At 45.0% G+C, this 20,288-nt stretch overlaps 1 protein-coding gene across 5 annotated transcripts in view; it reads left to right on the plus strand.

Annotated features, from left to right (window-relative positions):
• The window catches only part of LOC116990944 (cadherin-18-like), a 794,245-nt gene that overhangs the window by 737,798 nt on the left and 36,159 nt on the right, over window positions 1–20,288 (plus strand). For 4 of the 5 annotated variants that reach the window (XM_033049123.1, XM_033049131.1, XM_033049142.1 and 1 more), the window contains 3 exons: window positions 8,138–8,305; window positions 12,697–12,884; window positions 12,991–13,244. In XM_033049123.1, coding sequence (XP_032905014.1) covers window positions 8,138–8,305; window positions 12,697–12,884; window positions 12,991–13,244 — 610 coding nt within the window. Of the gene's footprint in view, window positions 1–4,923; window positions 5,028–8,137; window positions 8,306–12,696; window positions 12,885–12,990; window positions 13,245–20,288 lie in introns of those variants that run through there. The other variant, XM_033049158.1, reaches the window with a different exon arrangement.

Raw genomic sequence — 20,288 nt, forward strand, 5'->3', positions numbered from 1 at the left:
GCCTGGGGATCGGTGTCCCGTTGGTCCTGACGTCTCCGGCCACCCCCCTGGACAGGAGCTGAGACTGGGAACCCTTGCCCCCTCCCTCTGCAACTGCAAACAACCCCACTCTCCTGCTCACCTAAACCCCCCACCCCCCCCCCCCCCCCCCCCACCTTTCCCTCCCAACTCCAGTCCCGTCCCAACCCCCTGGGAAACTGAAGGGAACGACTGCCCCGGTGCGACTGGCACTGACCTGCTGACATCGTCGACGTGAAGACAGTGCAAAGCCCCCGCGCCGGTGCAATGGGCGGGGAGCTGGAGAGGGGAGGGAAGGGGTCACACACATGGCCGAGAAGCAGAGGGGTATTAAAACAAACCTTCAATCAGGATTGGCTCAAGAGTAACTCGGGAGACGAACTTGGAACATCGCAGAAATGACAAGTAAACGGCAAACTTGTCATACCCGTGGGAACTCGGTTAAACTCTTGATCATACACTTGCAATCTCGTACACAACCACGAGTCTTTCACTCGGGTTACCTCTTGTCTCAACTCGTAACGTGAGAACCAGCCTTAAGTTTCTATAGGATCCCTCCTCAATCTTCTAAATTCTAGCGGGTACAAGCCGAGTCTATCCAGTCTTTCTGCAGAATGCTTGCATCCTTTGATGTTATCTGGTGCTTGGAGGTTGGCCTGCTGGTACAAATGTTGTGAAGTGGACATTTCCTGCCGATGTTTGTGGGGAAGCATTTGTGATTTTACGCCTCTGTATGGTCCAATTCTACACGGCCATCATAGAGTCTGTTCTCACCTTCGCCATCATGGTCTGGTTTGGCTCAGCCAACAAGCACGACACCTGGAGGCTGCAGCGAATCGTCCGATCAGCAGAGAAGTTTATTGGCTGCAACCTTCCCTCCATTGATGAACTGTACACTGCAAGGGCCAGGAAGCGAGCGGGCAAGATCATCTCTGACCCCTCTCACCCTGGCCACAAACTCTTTGAATTACTTCCCGCTGGAAGGCGACTCCGGACTGTCAAAGCTGCCACAGCCAGACATAAAAACAGTTTTTATCCACGAGTAGTTGCTTTACTCAACAACCAAAAATCTGTAGCCTCCCTTTGATCTGGTATTTTGTTGGTTCACATGCTTGATCAATGGTGTTTTATCATTACTGTCTTATTATTATTAATGTTTAGTGTTTTCTGAGTCATTCGTAACTGTCACTGTATGTCATGTTGTTACTTGTGGGCGGAGCACCAAGGCAAATTCCTTGTATGTGAATACTTGGGCCAATAAACTTACTTACTTACTTACTGTTCCAGGATTGATGCCAGCTGTCTAAGAACTTGGTTATGCCACCAAGTGTAACGCCCTTGGCCGAGGCTCATAGTGCATCGTGTTAAAATGTGCCTTAGTGATGCAGGTGCTTGGCAAAGGGAGCATGTGGGGACTTCTCTGAACCACTGCTTCAGGTTCTGTGGTGAGGGTAGAACATCATAAGTGGCTCTGATGACAAAACTTAGCCAAGATCCTTCCATTTGACAGATGCCACGCCAGCTGAGTTTCCTCTTTTCCAGGCTCTCCCAGTTAGTCCATTGGCCCGGCTTGGCCATTGAGATGGCCTTGGCGTGTCGCTCTGCCTCCTCCCATTTTCTCATCTCCTTCACCACGAGCCGTCTCTTCTGCATTGATGTTGCCTTGTACCACTGAGGAGCTTTTGGGACGAGCCAGAGCCCGGCTCTCCCGTGTTGGACTTGGCCAACCACATCCCGGAAATGAAGAGCAGACTTTGCACTCTGAGCGGCTTCAGATGGGGTCCACTTCCTCCCCGTTGCCACACGGGGGGCTGCTGTTCGAATAACAGTATCTTCAGATTCAGTGAGGGTCATGACCAACCTTTGATTTGATCTCTTCCACAAGTCCTGCAATGGGTAATTCCAATTTAATAATAATAATAATACATTATACTTATGGTCGCCTTTCAAGGACTCTCAAGGACACCTTACAAAATTTAGTAAACAGATTACAAAACATGTAAGCGGAATGAAACAAAACAAAAAAAATAACAACAAAAAAATAAAAAAATAAAATAGTAACGACATCAACAATACACAATTCAAAGAGAGAGCAGCAGCAGCTAATCGCGCCAGCGTTCACTCTCCCTTCCGGCAGCCATCTTGGAAACGGAACAATAAGAATCTTTAACATAAAAACATCCCCCCACAATGGTTCCCATTATGAGGGAAGGCACAGTGTCCAGTCCCCAACCCCAGTTCACCCATAGTCGGGCCTATTGAGGCCTCCACAGTTGCCTCTACGGAGGCCCGATGTTCCAGGCCGTTCTCGCCGGGTGCTGTTGCTCCGGCGTCGAGAGAGTCCTCACAGCGGCTTGGGACACCTGGAACGGCCGCTTCCTTACCGGAGACCGCGGCTTCCGAAGCTGACAAGGCCGCGACGGTTGGAGCTCCACCACTGGCGATCTCATTGAGAGATCCCAGGCTCCCGATGTTAAAGACAGCGCCGCCACCCGCAGCTGCCCGCTCCACAGACCCGCAGCTCCGCGATGTTATTCTCGGCGGTCTCAGCTCACCGGAGCTCCAGCGCGGCGACCCAGGCAAGGCATCGCCCGCTCCACTCCGCGATAGCGCTCCAGCACTGTGCCGCCACCGAAGCCGAAGGTGCTAGGCGGTCCCACAGGAAAACGCCGCTCCAAGCCCGCTGGTAGGCCGCGAGGACGGGTCGACGGTGCAGCCCGGAGAAAAGCTGCCTCTCCGACCAGGTAGGGACCTAGAAAGTAGTTTCCCCCTCCCCCCCCCCCCCCCCCCCCCCCCCACATAAAAAAGTCTAGACCTCCTAAAAACAAAACACAAAACTCACTAAAAATTAAGGAAAAGAGTGAAAAAGACGGACAGCTGCTGGCTATGCAGCCGTGCCCCAAGATGGCGCCCCCTGAATTTGCCACTCCCGTACCGTCCGATAGCACTTAAGGATTGTGGCAGTCCAAGCCACTGTTCCACATGTGTGCTGATCATTCTTTCCAGCTTTTCCACTTTGTTGATGGGGATTTCATATATAGTTAAAGGCCACATGATTCTTGGTAGTATGCCAAATTGGAAACACCACAGCTTGAGTTTTCCTAATAGCAAGGTCTTGTTGATGCAAGCTATGTGTGTGACAGTATCCTTTTTGAGTTGTTCAAACTGCTCAGTGTCCTTGAGCTTTGCATCATACCATCGGCCCAAACTCTTCACTGGCATTTCTGAAACAGTTGGAACTGGTATTCCATCAATATCAAATCTTTGATCCTTGACTTGACCTTTGACAATGGAGATGCTTCTGCACTTGCTGGGTTTAGTCTTCATCCTTGCCGATGTGATGTTTTGATGAAGTTTTTCCAGAAGTCTCTTGGTGCAGGGGACAGTTGTTGTTCGTGTTGTTATATCGTCCATAAAGGCTCGTATAGGTGGCAATCGCTGACCCTGCTGTAGCCGTTTTCCTCCCACAACCCATTTTGATGCTCTGATAATGAGCTCCATTGCCATAGTGAAGGTCAATGGGAGATGGTGCACCCTCCATGATGCCTACTTCCAGTGGTCGCCACACTGTGGTAAAGTCTGATGTTGTGAGACAAAATTGCAGATCCTGGAACTAGTTTTTTTACCAGATTTGTTATTATTGCAGACACCTGAAAGAATTCAAAAGCAGTCCACAGTAGTAGATGAGGTACTGATTCATAGGCATTGGCCATGTCGAGGAAGAAGACATGCAGATTATTTTGTTCTTTCTTAACAGTCTGGATTTGATGCCATATGATGCTGGTCTGTTCAAGGCATCCTGAGAAGCCTGCTATGCCAGCCATTTAGATTGACGTGTCAATGAAATGGTTTTGTTTCAGATACTTTGTAAGTCTTTTCGCCACCACACTGAAAAAGATCTTGCCCTCTATGTTAAGAAAATGTATTTGCCGAAACTGTTCGATGGTGGACACATTTTTTTCCTTTGGGATTAGCACTCCCCCCACTCTTCACCAGGCTTTGGGGATAACTTGCTTTTCCCACACAACCCTCATGTTCCTCCCGAGGAATTTTAGAATATCTGGGGCATTCTTGTAGTCACTATATGGAACATCATTAGGGCCTGGTGCAGAGGCCGTTCTTGCCACCCTCATTATTTATTTTACCTCACTCAGCTTGGGAGGGCTGATGCCAAATTGATGTTGTTGGGGTGAGATTGGTGGGATGTCAGTGGGGACAAAAATCGGTTCATCTTTTAACTCATCAGTGTCGATGATTCTGATGTGTACTTCAACCTCCTTGTTTAACGCTTTCAGGGATCTGCTTTTCTCTTTTGTGAAAATGCCTTTCACAAACTTAAAGGGTTCTTTGTAGATCTTGCTTTTTCCTTTTTGCGTAGTTTCCTTACATTCTCCGCTCTGCGCAGCTTCGAGAGCCTCTGTTTTAGGTTCTCTTGAAGGAGATTGATGCCCTCCCTTTCTTCTGCTGTTGCTTTTTTCCACGCCTTCCTCAGGTCTCTTCTTTCTTTAACAAGTCGTTGGATTTCTTGGAGACGACGGGACTTGGGGGGAGGAGGCCTATCTGTTCTGCTGAGTTGTTCCTTCTCACCAAATTTCTCCTTTCCATAGCTGTAGACTAGATCACCCATCTTCTCCAACTTCTTTTCTGCTGATCCCTTGATTCCACTTAAGATTAAGCTCACGTCTGCATTGATGATTTCCCACTCCTTGATGTTAGACTTTGGCCATTTCACCAACGGGTTACGTCCTTGCATGTTCTCCACTTTACGATGTGCCCGGTTGCGTCTTGGACTGTTGCCTGAAACTTCTGCCACATCACGTAGGGTGCTGATGCTCTGTGGACTGTGGATTTCTTCCTACCGCTGAGTTTAATCTGACTGATTTGACCATCCTCTTGACAGAATCTGGTCAACGCGGGGCCCTGGGTTGTGGACTTTCAAGAATTTCTTCCGTTCCTGATGAATTTTGAGACCACGAGTCGAAGTTACTTTAGTCCAGCCACACCTACAGGTCTGAAGAACGTGTCCAGCTGCTTGTTTTTCAAGAGTTTTGCCACTTACTGATTCAATGTCATGCCCGTTCCAAGGTTTGTTACCGGGTGGTCAGTCAATGAGTCATCTTGCGCCCCCACTCTCGCAGACTCTGGGGGTATTCTTCTCTTTGAACTTTTTGTAGCCAAGTGAGGGTGGCTCTTGTGCCCTAACAAGGTGACGGAGCCAGCTGTCATGGGTAGCTAGCCCATAACAGCCCCGTTGGGGTCTATTTCCTCCTGTCAGCTGTCTCTCCAAGCTGTCACACGGTCTTTTCCTTGTTGTCAGCTGCACTTTCACAGCAGTCACTGGTTTTCCCTCCAGAAGATCAGTAGAGCTAATAGGACTTGTTGTTTCAATCCCTGGAATAAGTCGGCACTCTTGCTATTTGCAGTGGGTTGGAGTGGTGAAAGGTAGGGTAGGTACTTCATCGGGGTCATCAGGTGGGCACCCTTCTACTTTGACATTTCATTGATAAGCCCACAAAGTATAATTAATTAATTCATATGAACCGGAAACAATGACGTTCTTACTTGCTGCAACTTTACAGGCACATTAGACACAAGACAATAATACATCTACAGGAAATTTCCAGTTGTTCTAAGTAAACTGGTCCATGATATTGCAAAGATCTAAGGATGTAGAGCCACTATACATGCAAAGCTTGCAGTGGTTTGGCCAGCATAGACTTTGGCCAAATAGCCACCTTCTCTATTGTAAGGAATCAATGGAATATGGGACTTTTGAAAAATAATTTAACATTGTAAAAGTGCTATTTAAACCTATATATATTGTGGCATCTGTCATGATGCCAGATCAGCGATGACTTTACTGGCATGCTCAGTAAAATAAACTCACACAATAGACTATTTCCAATGTGGAACAATAGTGACAAGATGGTCCCAGGCCCGCACAGGAGCGTAGTCCTTCATTGTCGCTGAGGAGGCAATTAATAAAGGGTCTTCCTCGTTCTATCCCTTTCGTTCTATCCCTTTCTTTCTGTCTTTCTTTCTGTCTTTCTTTCTGTCTTCCTTTCTGTCTTCCTTTCTCTCACTCTTTCCCCTCTCTCCTTTGGCTGGAACTCGTGGATTAATAAGGAGCAGGGCTGAGAAGGTGTAGAGTGTTGATTCAAAGTTCACTAATTGAATCATGCTATGGCTCATGTGACTGTGGCCTTAGCTCAGTCCAGAGAGCCAGTGTTTTCCAGCAGCCAGGCACTGTTTGTAGGCTTTTTCTAGCCTGTCTGCTGGTGACAAGGGTCGGATCGGAGTGGACCTTGGGAAGGATATGTCGTCACAGTATATAGATGTATCATTAGGAAAATACATCAACTGGTATGATACTGGTGTCCACACAATGATACACTGTCAGGATCTGTTCTTGTAGGAGAGCGGTATTTTGGAGGGATGATTTACTTCTGCAACCAAATTAGCTTGTTCCTTTAGCATTAATTACCAACCATAACATTTTCAAAACAAGATTGCCACATGTGGTGTACATTGTTCATGCATGATTTATTCATAAATATACTGAAATAAATTAAGCTGTTGCCAATCCACTGTGAATGGCCTTAAAAAGAGGCATACGTGTAGGTGCCCATAATAATAGTGCAAAAAGACGTCCCAAACACTTAATAAAACAAAAAATATAATGGTGTGATGAGTGCTCTCATTAACAGGATAACATTTATATGGCAGCAATTCCATCTGTACAGTTAAAATGAGCAGACGCACTATTCAGTCCACCACTCCATCAATTAAAAAGTGAGGTTCCATACGGAAATGTTGTCCATTTTAATCTCTGTTGACATTAAAGCTGATTAAAATCAGTGGTTTGATTACAAGATCAAAAGGGTGAAACGGATCAACTAAATTGGCTCTAGCTTATCCAAAAAGATTAAACTTCTGTCCCCCCTTCCTGATATCTAACTAATTCCTGAATGATTTCATGTTTTGTTTTTGCTTTTACTGCCATGCCTCGGAAATCAAATGACCGTAAAGTCATAACATCATACAGCACATAAACAGTCTCTTCAGCCCAACCCATCCATTCCAATCAAGATGCCCCATTTAGGCTGGTCCCATTTGCCCACGTTTATAGTCATTATATTTTTTCCAAGTTCTTGTATAATCTTTGCTTTCCTGAGTTTCAATCTACCTTTCTGTTCAGTTGTCCTGATTTGCAGGAGTCCAAATTAACGCTAACCATATTATTAGTATCTTTGATTTCTACATGGTCGGGTCTATCTTTCAAGCTTAAATACCTCTTTTTTTATCTTAATTTTCCTCTTTACAATGCTTGGATGGCAGGAAGTAGACTAGCAGCCCTTCTCTGAACTCATTTTGCTCAAAGTGTGGCTGTTTTACTCTCATACCAGTATAATTAAAATTGTATCCCCTTTATTTACCAGTTAGTTCAGTGCTAAACCTATTATCATTCACTAAAAGTTTTAATTTGTTAAACTTTGCAGTTCAGTCAACTTTGAAGTTATTGCATGATTATAAATTGTTGATGCAGAAGCCTTTCAGGTAGGATAGATATTAAAAGTTGTTGTCTTCAGGCAGAGTCAGGCATAAATTAATCATATTTCACAATATGGTAGTGAATAAGGTATTTTAATTACCTTGTGAGTCATTTACAGTCCTTGAAGATGTATATATATTAATGAAAGTAAACAGTAGATGAATTCTCTGGTTAATTAAAGTTTAAAAGTTTGGAACAGAAATGTATTAATGAAGTATAAATCACATCAATTAAGTTGGTGAAGTTTATTTTGTTTCTTAGCTGATGATATTCAGAGGAAGTTTTCTTATATATTTTATTAAACTTAAAGCATTATGATTTACTTAATTTGTAATTAGTTGATTACCAACACTTGCTTACTGATCTATTTTATTTTTTATTTGACGGGGGGGGGGGGGGGGGGGGGGGGGGGGAAGGTTGTTATACTTACTAACCCAGTGCGTGACTTATCAGATAGATAACACTTAATCTCACCACATGCCTCTGTAGAATGGTATTTCTGCACAAAATAACCTGATATTTTCTTGGGAGACTAAAGAATTGTATTTCTTTCCACTGTTTTTGCAGGAATCATTAGGACGGCCTTACCCAATATGGACAGGGAAGCGAGAGAGCAGTATTCTGTCGTCATTCAAGCCAAAGATATGGCCGGACAGATAGGAGGGCTGTCAGGCTCCACAACAATTAATATCATGCTGACGGATGCCAACGACAACCCACCCAGATTCCCGCAGAGTATGTGTTCATTTTTAATCCATGTGATGCATATTCTAAAGTTACACTTTCTCGATAGAGTGGTATGTCATAATTCAATGTATTTATGATGGCACATATAAGTGTATTGTTTTCACGGTGGCTCTTATTTCCTCACTTTGATTGACAGTTACATTACTAGTCAAGTTGAGTTTAATGTAATACAAGTAAGGTGAGGGACAGGCACAATGAAATTCTGCAGCATTACAGGTACATGGACAACACACAAAAAATAAATGAGACACAAATTATCAAAGATTGTGAAAAGAAAAAGACTGCAACAACAATATATTAGTACCAATTCCAATTAGAAAACAAATCAATATCGCCATCTATATCTCTCGTTTTCCTTTCCCCTGACTCTCAGTCTCAAGAACGACCTTAACCCAAAACATCACCTTCTCTCCAGAGATGCTGCATGTTCCACTGAGTTACTTCAGCATTTTGTGTCTATCTTCAGTTTAAACCAGCATTTAAAGTTTCTTCATACACACATCAATCAGATTCAGAATCAGAATGCTTTATTGTCATTGCATGTGTCACATACAACGAGATTACTGTGTCTCTCCATTTAATAGAACTTCAAACATTCACATACTCATACTTTTTACACTCCCTCCCTCCCCAAACCCACCCATGGATTCACATTTACATAAATTAACACTGTCTCCCACCCCCTCTCCTTCCCCATAACCCGCTCCCGAGACAGAGTTCAGTTCCAAGATTGCTGATGGGTAAAAGCTGTACTTGAGTCTGGCAGTGCGTGACTTTAGCGACCTGTACCTTTTTCCTGAGGGCAGCAGTGTGAAAAGGTGGTGACAAGGATGTGTAATGTATTTCACGATATTACAGGTCCTGCTGCGGCATCTGGAGTGGTAAATGTCCTCCAGAGGGGGCAGGGGGAGTCCAATGATACCCTGGGCAGTTTTTATCACCCTTTGGAGAGCTGCTCTGTCAGCTGCTGAACAGTTCCCAAACCAGGCAGTTATGCAGTAAGTCAGTATGCTTTCTACCGAACAGCGGTAGAAAGACTCCAGCAGTTTAGCAGACAGATGGGCCTTCCTCAGTTCTGAGGAAGTAAAGTCTCTGTTGCGCCTTTTTTACAACTACAGCAGAGTTCACAGACCATTTAAGATCCTCACTGATGTTGATCCCCAGAAATTTAAAACTAGGCACCCTCTCCACCTCCTCGCCCCCTATCTCCAGTGGCCTGAGCTCCGCTCTATGTCGCCTGAAATCAGTGATGATCTCCTTTGTCTTTTTAGTGTTCAGAGAGAGATTGTTGTGAGCACACCACTCAGAAAGTCTGTGCACCTCCTCTCTATAGGCGACCTCGTTCCCATTTGAGATGAGCCCCACCACGGTTGTATCGTCCGCAAATTTTATGATCCTATTTGCGGGGTGATGGGGCAAGCAGTCATGTGTGTATAGGGCGTAGAGGAGCGGACTGAGCACACAGCCCTGTGGTGCTCCTGTGCTGAGGGTCAGGGATGTCGAGGTGTAGGGTCCAAGTCTCACTGTCTGTGAGCGTTCACTGAGAAAGTCCAATATCCACCGACACAGTTGACTGCTGAGGCCAAGGTCTAGCATTTTTGTGATCAGCTTGCTGGGTATGATTGTATTAAAAGCTGAGCTGTAATCAACAAAAAGCATCATGACATATGACCCCTTCTCCTCTAGGTTTTGTAGTGCAGCATGGAGGACAGTGTTTATGGCATCCTCAATCAATGGTAGTGTCCGTAGTGTTCTTGTACTGAAGTAGGATTAGGGTTGTGCAGGTTGGTTCAGGAACCTGGTAGTAGTAGGAAATAAGCTGTTCCTGATTCTGGTGCTATGGGTATTAAGGCTTCTGTGCCTCCTGCCCAATGGTAACTGCGAGAAGAGGGCATGGCCTGGATTGTGGGCATCCTTACTGATAGATGCCGCTTTCTTAAGGCAGCGCATCCATGTAGATGCTGTGTATGCTTTCGATGCTGGAGAGGTCCATGTTCTGTGATGGTGTGGGCTGAATCTACGACTCTCTGCAGCCTCTTGAATTCCTGTGCATTTGAATTGCCGTACTCAGATAATGCAACTTCACAGTAAAGATACTTTCGACAATGCATATGTAGACGTTTATATTTAGTGACATGCTAAATCTCATTTAACTTCCAAGAAAGTAGAGGCACTGTCGAGCCTTCATCATAATAAAAACCAAGATCACTTATGTGGAAACATAAGACCAACTTCCATGTCATACTGGGAAAAATATTAGCAGGATGACTCAACGAACATCAAGATCTCAGTTGCAGGCTAGAGAGGGTGGAGAGATACAATAGTTCAATAGTGCTTCATTTGTCATATATGCAACTGCACAGAGAAATTGTTTTTGCATTTATTACACAGGCTGATGCCGCATTTGTGGCGCCATTAGTCAAAGCCCACTAGGTCTGCACGCTCGATGTACTAGAGCAGTTCCCATGATCCAACGTCCCTCTCCTTTTCATGCCCAGCCATCTTTCATGTGGGCATCTCCTGCCGCCTACCTTGAAGGAACTGGTGGCATTATCCCAGTTTATCATCCTATCGGCCTTTGCTCCTCACGTCCAATGTCTCCAGCTCCCCTCTGGTTACGATGTCTGATGAGCAAATTAGATAATTAAATAGTCCTATTGCCAGTCCTACCAACGGGCCTTCAGGTGGGCCGAGACGAGCCTTTAGGTGGGCCGAGACAAGCCTCTGGTCTGGTCCCTGGCCCTACAGACCAACAGATCTTCGAGCAAAGTCCTCCCCTGTCAAACCTTTGGGATGAGCACCGCGGCTGTGGCATCTCAAGAAGGCTTCCGCCGTGCAGCACCCTGATATAGTGAGGAAATTCTAGAGCTTAGCTTCTTTAATGAACAAGCAAAGCAAGAAGGAATGCAGGAGGAGGCAAAGCTGGAGGAAGGTTATAAGGCAGTGCCATCGTACTGAAGAGAGTCACAGGAGCAGAGAGGAAGGAACTTAAGATGGAGACACAAGAGACTGCAGATGCAGGAATCTTGACCAAAACACAAAGCATCTACGGAGGGAGAAACTTGAACTTAAAAATGACTTTAACTTTCCATGTTGGGGAAGAGGGCCTGAAAGAGATTAAAAACGTTTATCTTCTCTTTCCCAGTTCTGACAAATGCTCCCAGAAATCAAATGTTAGTGGTTTCCCTGTCCACATCTTCTGCCTGACCTGCCAAGGATTTCCAGAATTGTTGTAATAAATTTCATATTTAGAGCATCACAACATATGCTTTAAAAAATATGGCTGGTAGTGGAGGAAATAAATTGCCTGGATTTCTATCCTATTTGTAGGTTGAGCATGGAAAAGTGAACAAACTTAACAGAGGAGAGGAAAACCCCTCTCCCATCAGGCAAAAGATAGAGAAATGTGAAAACGCACAACTCCAGATTCAGGGACAGTTTCTTCCCAGCTTTTATTAGGCAACTGAACTGAGCCATCCGACCAATAACTAGAGAGCAGTCCTGAGCTACTATCTACCTCATTGGAGATGCTCGGACGAACTTTGTTTGGACTTTACTGGACTTTATCCTGCGCAAAATGTTATTCATGTTATTCCCTTTATCATGTATCTGTATACTGTGAATGGTCTGATTGTAATCATGTATTGTCTTTCCGCTGACTGGTTAGCACACAACAAAGCTTTTCACTACACTACGGTATATGTGACAATAAACTAGACTAAACTAAACGGATCGTGTGATGGATGCCAGAACCAGCTACAACCCAAAACACTCAGAACCGTGTGGCTTGCATGTGGTGTTTAGTGGCTTTAACAGATGGGAAGAGTTTCATTGACAGCTAGGGCATCAAGAATGGAAGAGTGGCAGTGATTGAGCAGATCAAGGTTGTATTTGACGCCCGCAGGAGCACCTTCAAGTCGGGGGACACATGTGGCCCAGGAAAAAAATCCAAACCAGGATGTATGGTTGGAGCAGTAACTGCACAACTGCAGTAATTCAATTAAAACAATTGAAATATTCCCTCTGGTCAGAGTCTTATCTCCTCCCAACCCCTCCCCCTATCTTGCCACAGAATATTCCCCCAACCTCTGACTTTCACAGACATTCATTGTAGCTGAGTTAACTTGAGCCAAACCACTGGCACAGTTCCTATGGGACATGACGTGACTCATGTATATTTTGGACAGATTTGGGAACAGTTTGAAGATATATTGACCTGAAATTCCTGCCAGGAACCTCTGGCTCACATCCATTTAGAAATAAAACACATAAAAACATTATTGTATGCTATATTTTGGTTTAACATGAGTGGTCTTTGTATCTGCAATGTGGTTCTGTCAGTAATTATCGTTACGTTATGCTCCTCTGTCTATTTGCAGAACACTACCAGCTCTATGTCCCCGAGTCAGCCATGGTGGGTACAGCTGTAGGTAAGATTAAAGCAATTGATCCTGACATTGGTGTGAATGCAGACATGAGCTACAGCATCATTGATGGAGATGGATTTGGCATTTTCACCATTACCACTGACAAAGATACCAGAGAAGGGGTTATTATTCTTAAGAAGGTAATAATAATTTATGTATCTGGATTTCAAAACTGGTCGTTTTACATCTCTCTAAATTTAATGGGCTGTTAAATTGAATTATCTTTATGGTCTATTCATGCTTCAGCCACTGAACTATGAAAAGAAGAAAGTGTACACTGTGATGATTGAAGGCGAAAATACTCACATTGATCCTCGCTTTTGGAACATGGGCCCCTTCAAGGACACTGCCTCCCTGAAAATCATTGTTGGAGATGTGGACGAGCCGCCTGTGTTTTCACTCCCCTTTTATGTGATGGATGTTTATGAAAATTCCAAACCAGGATCTATGGTTGGAGCAGTAACTGCACAAGATCCTGACAGTGCCAAGAGCCTCGTCAGGTATGATGCTTCTATGTTCAATTAACACCGTGTTCTGTGAGTACTTCAGCGAAAGTTTACATTTCAACCTTGTACATCAGCAAATTATGCTGAGATTATATAGTCTCTGCTGACAATAACGATAGGATTCCTGTGGAGAGGGTAATCGTATCACTGTTTCACATTTGTGACGTTTAATTCTCATTGCAACTCATCAATATAAAATGTTGACCTTGTTTCTGTTTCCACAAATGCTTTCTGAAATCTAGTTTCTGTCCAGCACTTTTTATTTTATTTCTGATTTTAATCATCTGCAATGTTTTACATGGACAATATTTGCTGTGTTTTCTGATACTTGAAATTTTGAGTTGTATTCATATATGCTCAATTATGGCATTCATTATATTGAAGGTTTTAAAGCTTAAATACTACAATTTTACTGTAGTCTGATGCCATAAAGTGATAGATTTACATATCAATCAGTAAGGAAGACACCTCCTGGCGAGCCGCAGAGTAGCTGAGGCTGTAGCCCCCGAGGGTTGGAGCCCACGGCCGAGGTCGAGCCCACACGCCGCAAATCGACAGAGCCAAGTGGCTGGGGCCTGGGTCGGCACCACGGAGGCACCCAGAGAGGACCCAGCAGTGATAGCGTAGAGGTCGATGCGGCGGTCGATGATGGTGCCAATAAACGGACGAGGATGGACTACGTGGAAGTGAGTTCACTGCTGCCAGGGGAAGGAACAAAGGAGGACCCGGCAAGGGGGAACCACCATGAGGGAGGGGGAGGAATAATGGACAATGGAAGGGTGGGGGGGGGGGGAGTGGAAGAACAAAGGGGGACCTGGTGCGGATACTGTGTATACTTTGTAACTTTGTCAGTGCCCTTATGTGGCAACTATTTGCATACCTTGGGCATGCAAGCAAAGAATTCCTTTGTGACTTATCAAATGTGACAATAATGTATTCATTAATTCAGGATGCCAACGTGCTTCAAATGGGTGGACTGCAATACATTAAGTGCACTACAGTCATAAAGTACAGAAGCAGGTCCTTCATCCCATCTTGTCCATGGCAACCAAGATGCCACAATTGAGTTCCATTTGCCCCATGTGGCCCATATTCCTCAAAGGCTTGCCTATCCATGTACCTGTCCATATGTTCGTCACATATTATTATTGTGCATGCCTCAACAACTTCATCTGGAAGCTGGTTCCATATACCTACCTCCATGTGTGGAAAACTTGCCCCTCAGATTCTTTCCTCTTTCACTTTCAGTGCATGCCCTCTAATGGATGAACCTCAGTCATGGGTACACCGATAGGATTGGGATATCTATTTATACAATTACTAAAACTCTCATCTTGACCACTTCCAGTTTACTTTTTTTTTGGTGCAAAAACGGTACCTATATCGCTAGGATTTTTTGCCACCTTACTCACCGTTCTCCTCTGCTCCAAGCGCACAAAGTTTTGTTCTGATCGGTGGAATATTACAAAAGTTATGAAGGTTTAAAGAATCGTGAGATCAGCAGATTGGTCTTCTCGCCTGTCAGTCACCATGAAGATAACGCCCCTTCCGGGTGAGGAGAATAAAGTCCCGGAGGCGGGGCGGAGTCCACAAGCCGTGTGGAGTTGGGGGAATCCGCTGTGTGGAGTTGGGAGAATCCGCTGGGTGACGTCGGGGAATCCGCTGTGTGGAGTTGGGAGAATCCGCTGTGCGGAGTCGGGGAAGCCGCTGTGCGGAGTCAGGGGAAGCCGCTGTGTGGAGTCAGTGGAAGCCGCTTTGTGGAGTCGGGGGAAGCCGCTGTGTGGAGTCGGGGAAGCCGGTGAGTGGAGTTGGGAGGTGCTGTGTGGTTCCGCAGCTGGTGGCTGCTGAGTGGAGTCTCTCCCAACACACACACACACCCTCCCCCCCACACCCCACACCCCACACCCCCCCTTCCCCCTGCTCCCCTCCCCACATCCCCCCCCCCCCCCCCCCCCCCCCCCCCCCACACACCCACACCCTCGCTTACCCCTCCCCGTTCCTCCCCCCTTCCCCCCACACCACCCCCCACACCACCTCACCCCCTCCCCCCACACCACCCCACCCCCACCCCCACCACCCCCTGCCCCCCACACCACCCCCTCCCCCACACCACCCCAGCCCCACACCCCCCCTGCTCCACATCCCCCCCCCCCACACCATGGTGGAATATTGCATTGGGAAATGGATTGCATTGGGGGACCAGGCCTTCCATGTGACTGAGACCCAACGGGTCGCACTTAGTCTAGTTGAAGCTAATACTGAAACATGGCTGAACAAGGCACAGACTGACAGCTCAAGGTTCCAGGGTACAGGTGCTACAGGAGAGATAGAGATGGAGGTAAGAGAGGAGGAAGGGGCGTTGCATTTTTGATTAGGGAGAAGATCAGAGTGGTACTTCCTCAGGATTATCCAGTGACGCTATATGGGTGAATGGAGAAATAAGAAGGGGATGTTGGTCTCACAGGTGCAACAGGAAAGTTTGAAAAGGGATCTGTGGGACAACATGTTCACATAAAGCATAGAGGAAGTGGTAGAAGTGGGTGCAACTACAATATTTGTAGTTATTGTAAACTATGAGGATCAAAGAAGAGGAAGTACTGACACTTTTGAGAAATATAAAAGTGGATAAGTCTCCAGGTCCGGACAGGATATTCCCTAGGACATTGAGGGAAGTTAGTGTAGAAATAGCAGGGGCTATGGCAGAAATATTTCAAATGTCATTAGAAACGGGAATAGTGCCGGAGGATTGGCGTACTGCGCATGTTGTTCCATTGTTTAAAAAGGGGTCTAAGAGTAAACCTAGCAATTATAGACCTGTTAGTTTGACGTCAGTGGTGGGCAAATTAATGGAAAGAATACTTAGAGATAATATATATATAAGCATCTGGATAAACAGGGTCTGATTAGGAACAGTCAACATGGATTTGTGCCTGGAAGGTCATGTTTAACTAATCTTCTTGAATTTTTTGAAGATGTTACTCGGGAAATTGATGAGGGTAAAGCAGTGGATGTTGTGTATATGGACTTCAGTAAGGCCTTTGACAAGGTTCCTCATGGAAGGTTGGTTAAGAAGGTTCAATGGTTGGGTATTAATGGTGGAGTAGCAAGATGGATTCAACAGTGGCTGAATGGGAGATGCCAGAGAGTAATGGTGGATGGTTGTTTGTCAGGTTGGAGGCCAGTGACGAGTGGGGTGCCACAGGGATCTGTGTTGGGTCCACTGTTGTTTGTCATGTACATCAATGATCTGGACGATGGTGTGGTAAATTGGATTAGTAAATATGCAGATGATACTAAGATAGGTGGGGTTGCGGGTAATGAAGTAGAGTTTCAAAGTCTACAGAGAGATTTATGCCAGTTGGAAGATTGGGCTGAAAGATGGCAGATGGAGTTTAATGCTGATAAGTGTGAGGTGCTACATCTTGGCAGGACAAATCAAAATAGGACGTACATGGTAAATGGTAGGGAATTGAAGAATGTAGGTGAACAGAGGGATCTGGGAATAACTGTGCACAGTTCCCTGAAAGTGGAATCTCATGTAGATAGGGTGGTAAAGAAAGCTTTTGGTGTGCTGGCCTTTATAAATCAGAGCATTGAGTATAGAAGTTGGGATGTAATGTTAAAATTGTACAAGGCATTGGTGAGGCCAATTCTGGAGTATGGTGTACAATTTTGGTCGCCTAATTATAGGAAGGATGTCAACAAAATAGAGAGAGTACAGAGGAGATTTACTGGAATGTTGCCTGGGTTTCAGCAACTAAGTTACAGAGAAAGGTTGAACAAGTTAGGGCTATATTCTTTGGAGCGCAGAAGGTTAAGGGAGGACTTGATAGAGGTCTTTAAAATTATGAGAGGGATAGACAGAGTTGACGTGGAAAAGCTTTTCCCACTGAGAGTAGGGAAGTTTCAAACAAGGGGACATGACTTGAGAATTAAGGGACTGAAGTTTAGGGGTAACATGAGGGGAAACTTCTTTACTCAGAGAGTGGTAGCTGTGTGGAATGAGCTTCCAGTGAAGGTGGTGGAGGCAGGTTCGTTTTTATCATTTAAAAATAAATTGGATAGTTATATGGATGGGAAAGGAATGGAGGGTTATGGTCTGAGCGCAGGTATATGGGACTAGGGGAGAATACGTGTTCGGCACGGACTAGAAGGGTCGAGATGGCCTGTTTCCGTGCTGTAATTGTTATATGGTTATATGGTTATATGGTTATTTAAAAGCCACTCTCACTGAGTCACAGTCATATTGCATGAAAACGGGCTATTTGGCCCAACTTGCCCAGGCTGACAAACATGCCTAATCTACACTAGTCCTACCTGTCTGCATTTGGTCCATATGCCTGTAAACCTATCCTATCCATATAACTGTCCAAATGTTTTTTAATAGTTGTGATAGTACCTGCCTCAATTACTTCCGCCGGTAGCTTGTTCCATATACCTAACACTCTTTGTGTAAATAAAAAATTGTCGCTCAAGTTCCTATTAAATCTTTCCCCCCCTCACCTTAAACCTATGTCATCTGGTTACTGATTCCCCTTTTTTGGACAAAAGACTCTTTGCATTTACGCTACCTGTTCATCTCATGACCTATACATCTCTACATTCTTTCCAGCTTAACATATTTCCTATAACAGGGTGATCAAAACGGAACACAATACTCTAAATATGGCCTCACCAATCTCTTGCACAACTGTAACATAACCCACCAACTTCTATACTCAATATCCTGACCGATGAAGGCCAAAGTGCCAAAAACTGTCTTGACCATCCTGTCTACCTGTGGCACCAATTTCAAGGAGCTATGTACCATCACTCCTAAAACCCTCTGCTCCCCAACACTCCCCAGTATTCTGCCATTCAGTGTGTTGGTTCTGCTAAAATGCAACATCTCATGTTTATCTGTATTAAACTCCATCGACTATTCCTCAGCTCACCTGCCCAACTGATTAAGATCCTGCTGCAATTTTTGACACCATCTTCACTATCTAAAAAAACACCCACTTTAGTGTCATCTGCAAACTTACTAATGCCTTGTACATTCTCATCCAAATCATTGATAAGGATGACAAACAACAATGGGCCCAGTGCCAAACCCTAAGGCTCAGCTCAAGTCACAGGTCTCCTGATTGCCCTACTTTGGGAAGAGACTGTCCATCTACCCAATCTATTCCTCTCATGATTTTAATACACCTCTATAAGATCAGATAGACAATAGTTTTCTTTCCTAAAATAGGTGTCTGAAACTAGAATGCATGGATTTAAGGTGAAAGGAGAGACATTTAAAGGAGGTGCGGGGGTAAGTTTTGGGCACAGCGGATGCCAGGTATAAGTAAGTACGTAAGTAAATTTTATTTAAATAGCACGTTTAAATCAACTCGCGTTGAAACCAAAGTGCTTTACATAGAAGAAATAATTAAGTTTCCGTACATTCATGGAAAAATAAAAAAAATAAAAAATGACACAACACATTATAGAATTGAACATGAACGTCCCCCACAGCAGAATCAACATTTTCCACTGTGGGGAAAAGCACTAGAAAGTTCAGTCCTCTTCCACTGTGATCACCCGAGGTCGGGGCCTATTTGTGGTCTCCGCAGCCAGTCCGATGTTTTCAGGCCCTCTTGCCGGATGACGGAGCTCCGGCGTCGAGAGAAACATTCCTCAGCGGCTTGGAGTGTCTGGAACGGCCGCTCCCTCCCCGGAGACCGCGGCTCCCGATTTCCACAGGCCGCTGGTCGGAGCTCCGACTCTGGCGATCTCGGTGAAAGATCCCAGGCTCCGCGGTGTTTTAAATCCAGCGCCGCCCGCGGCTGGACGCTCCGTAGACCGCAGCTCCTCGATGTTGGAGTCGGCGGTCACAGCACTCCGGAGCTTACCGCACGGCGACCTGGTAAGGCATCGCCCGCTCCGTGACGGTGTTTAAGTGCTGTGCCGCCGCCGAATCTGGAGTTCTGGCCAGTCCCGACAGGAGACGTCGCTCCAGTCCAATGGTAGGCCGCGAGGAAGGGGCGAAGAAGCAGCTCGGAGGGAAGCCGCCTCTCCGACCAGGTAGGGACTAGGAAATCAAGTTTCTCCATTCCCCTCCCCCACCCACCACATAAAAGAAGACCTCCAACTAACATTTTTTTTAGAAGGACTAAAAATAAAAATTAAAAAGGGTGAAAGGACGGTCTGCAGGCAGAGCAGCCACACACAACAGCTCCCCACTCCTGCAGTTCGCCATCTTGAAAAGGTATAAGAAAGGAGTTGCCAGAGGAAATTGTAAAGGCAGATGCGATTACAACATTTAAAATATTTTTGGATAGGTAACTTGGATAGGAAAGGAGAAGAAGGATACAGGTCTAATATGAGCAAATGGGATTCGCATAGAAAGGCATCACAGTCAGCATAGAGATTTGGGCCAAAGGGCCCGTTTCTGAGCTGTACAACCCTATGACTCCCTGTTTGTTAACTGATTCATGGACAAGTATGTGCTGCAGTTTAATGGAACAAATGGTGCTTTGAAGAGAGGTGGGAATAAAACATGTTTTACATTGAATCCAGTAAAATGAAACACGCAGTCAGTACTACCAGAATTATATGGGCCCATGATTTCTGCACATTATCACCATATTGTATTCCCAGGATGGTTGGAAAATAGAACTATGAAGCCAGCAGGGTCAAGCACTGAATATTTAGTACATTATAAAGATACATTATGATTCATTGGGCAGACTCACCAGTAACTCTTGCCCTGTAATGGATACAGTGTGATTTTGCTAAAACTTCAGAACTACACAAAAGAATGTGAACATAAAAATGCATTCCAATTGATCGATCTGTTGTTTCAGCATAAATGAAATAAGTATTGAATTTGAATTGAATGGAAGTGAACATTTCAGTTTGAAAAGAGAGACCTTTCTTTTTTTTGTATCCAGTAATAAAGATAATGTAAAGAGAGTACTTTGACATGTGACATCAGTCTGCATAAATATTATTTGGAATTTTTCACTTATATATCATTAAGTTAACCTTTTTAATACTGCTGTTGCCTTGACT

The sequence above is a fragment of the Amblyraja radiata genome, chromosome 2 (assembly GCF_010909765.2).
Source record: "Amblyraja radiata isolate CabotCenter1 chromosome 2, sAmbRad1.1.pri, whole genome shotgun sequence".
In the NCBI taxonomy this organism is placed as follows: Eukaryota; Metazoa; Chordata; class Chondrichthyes; order Rajiformes; family Rajidae; genus Amblyraja; species Amblyraja radiata.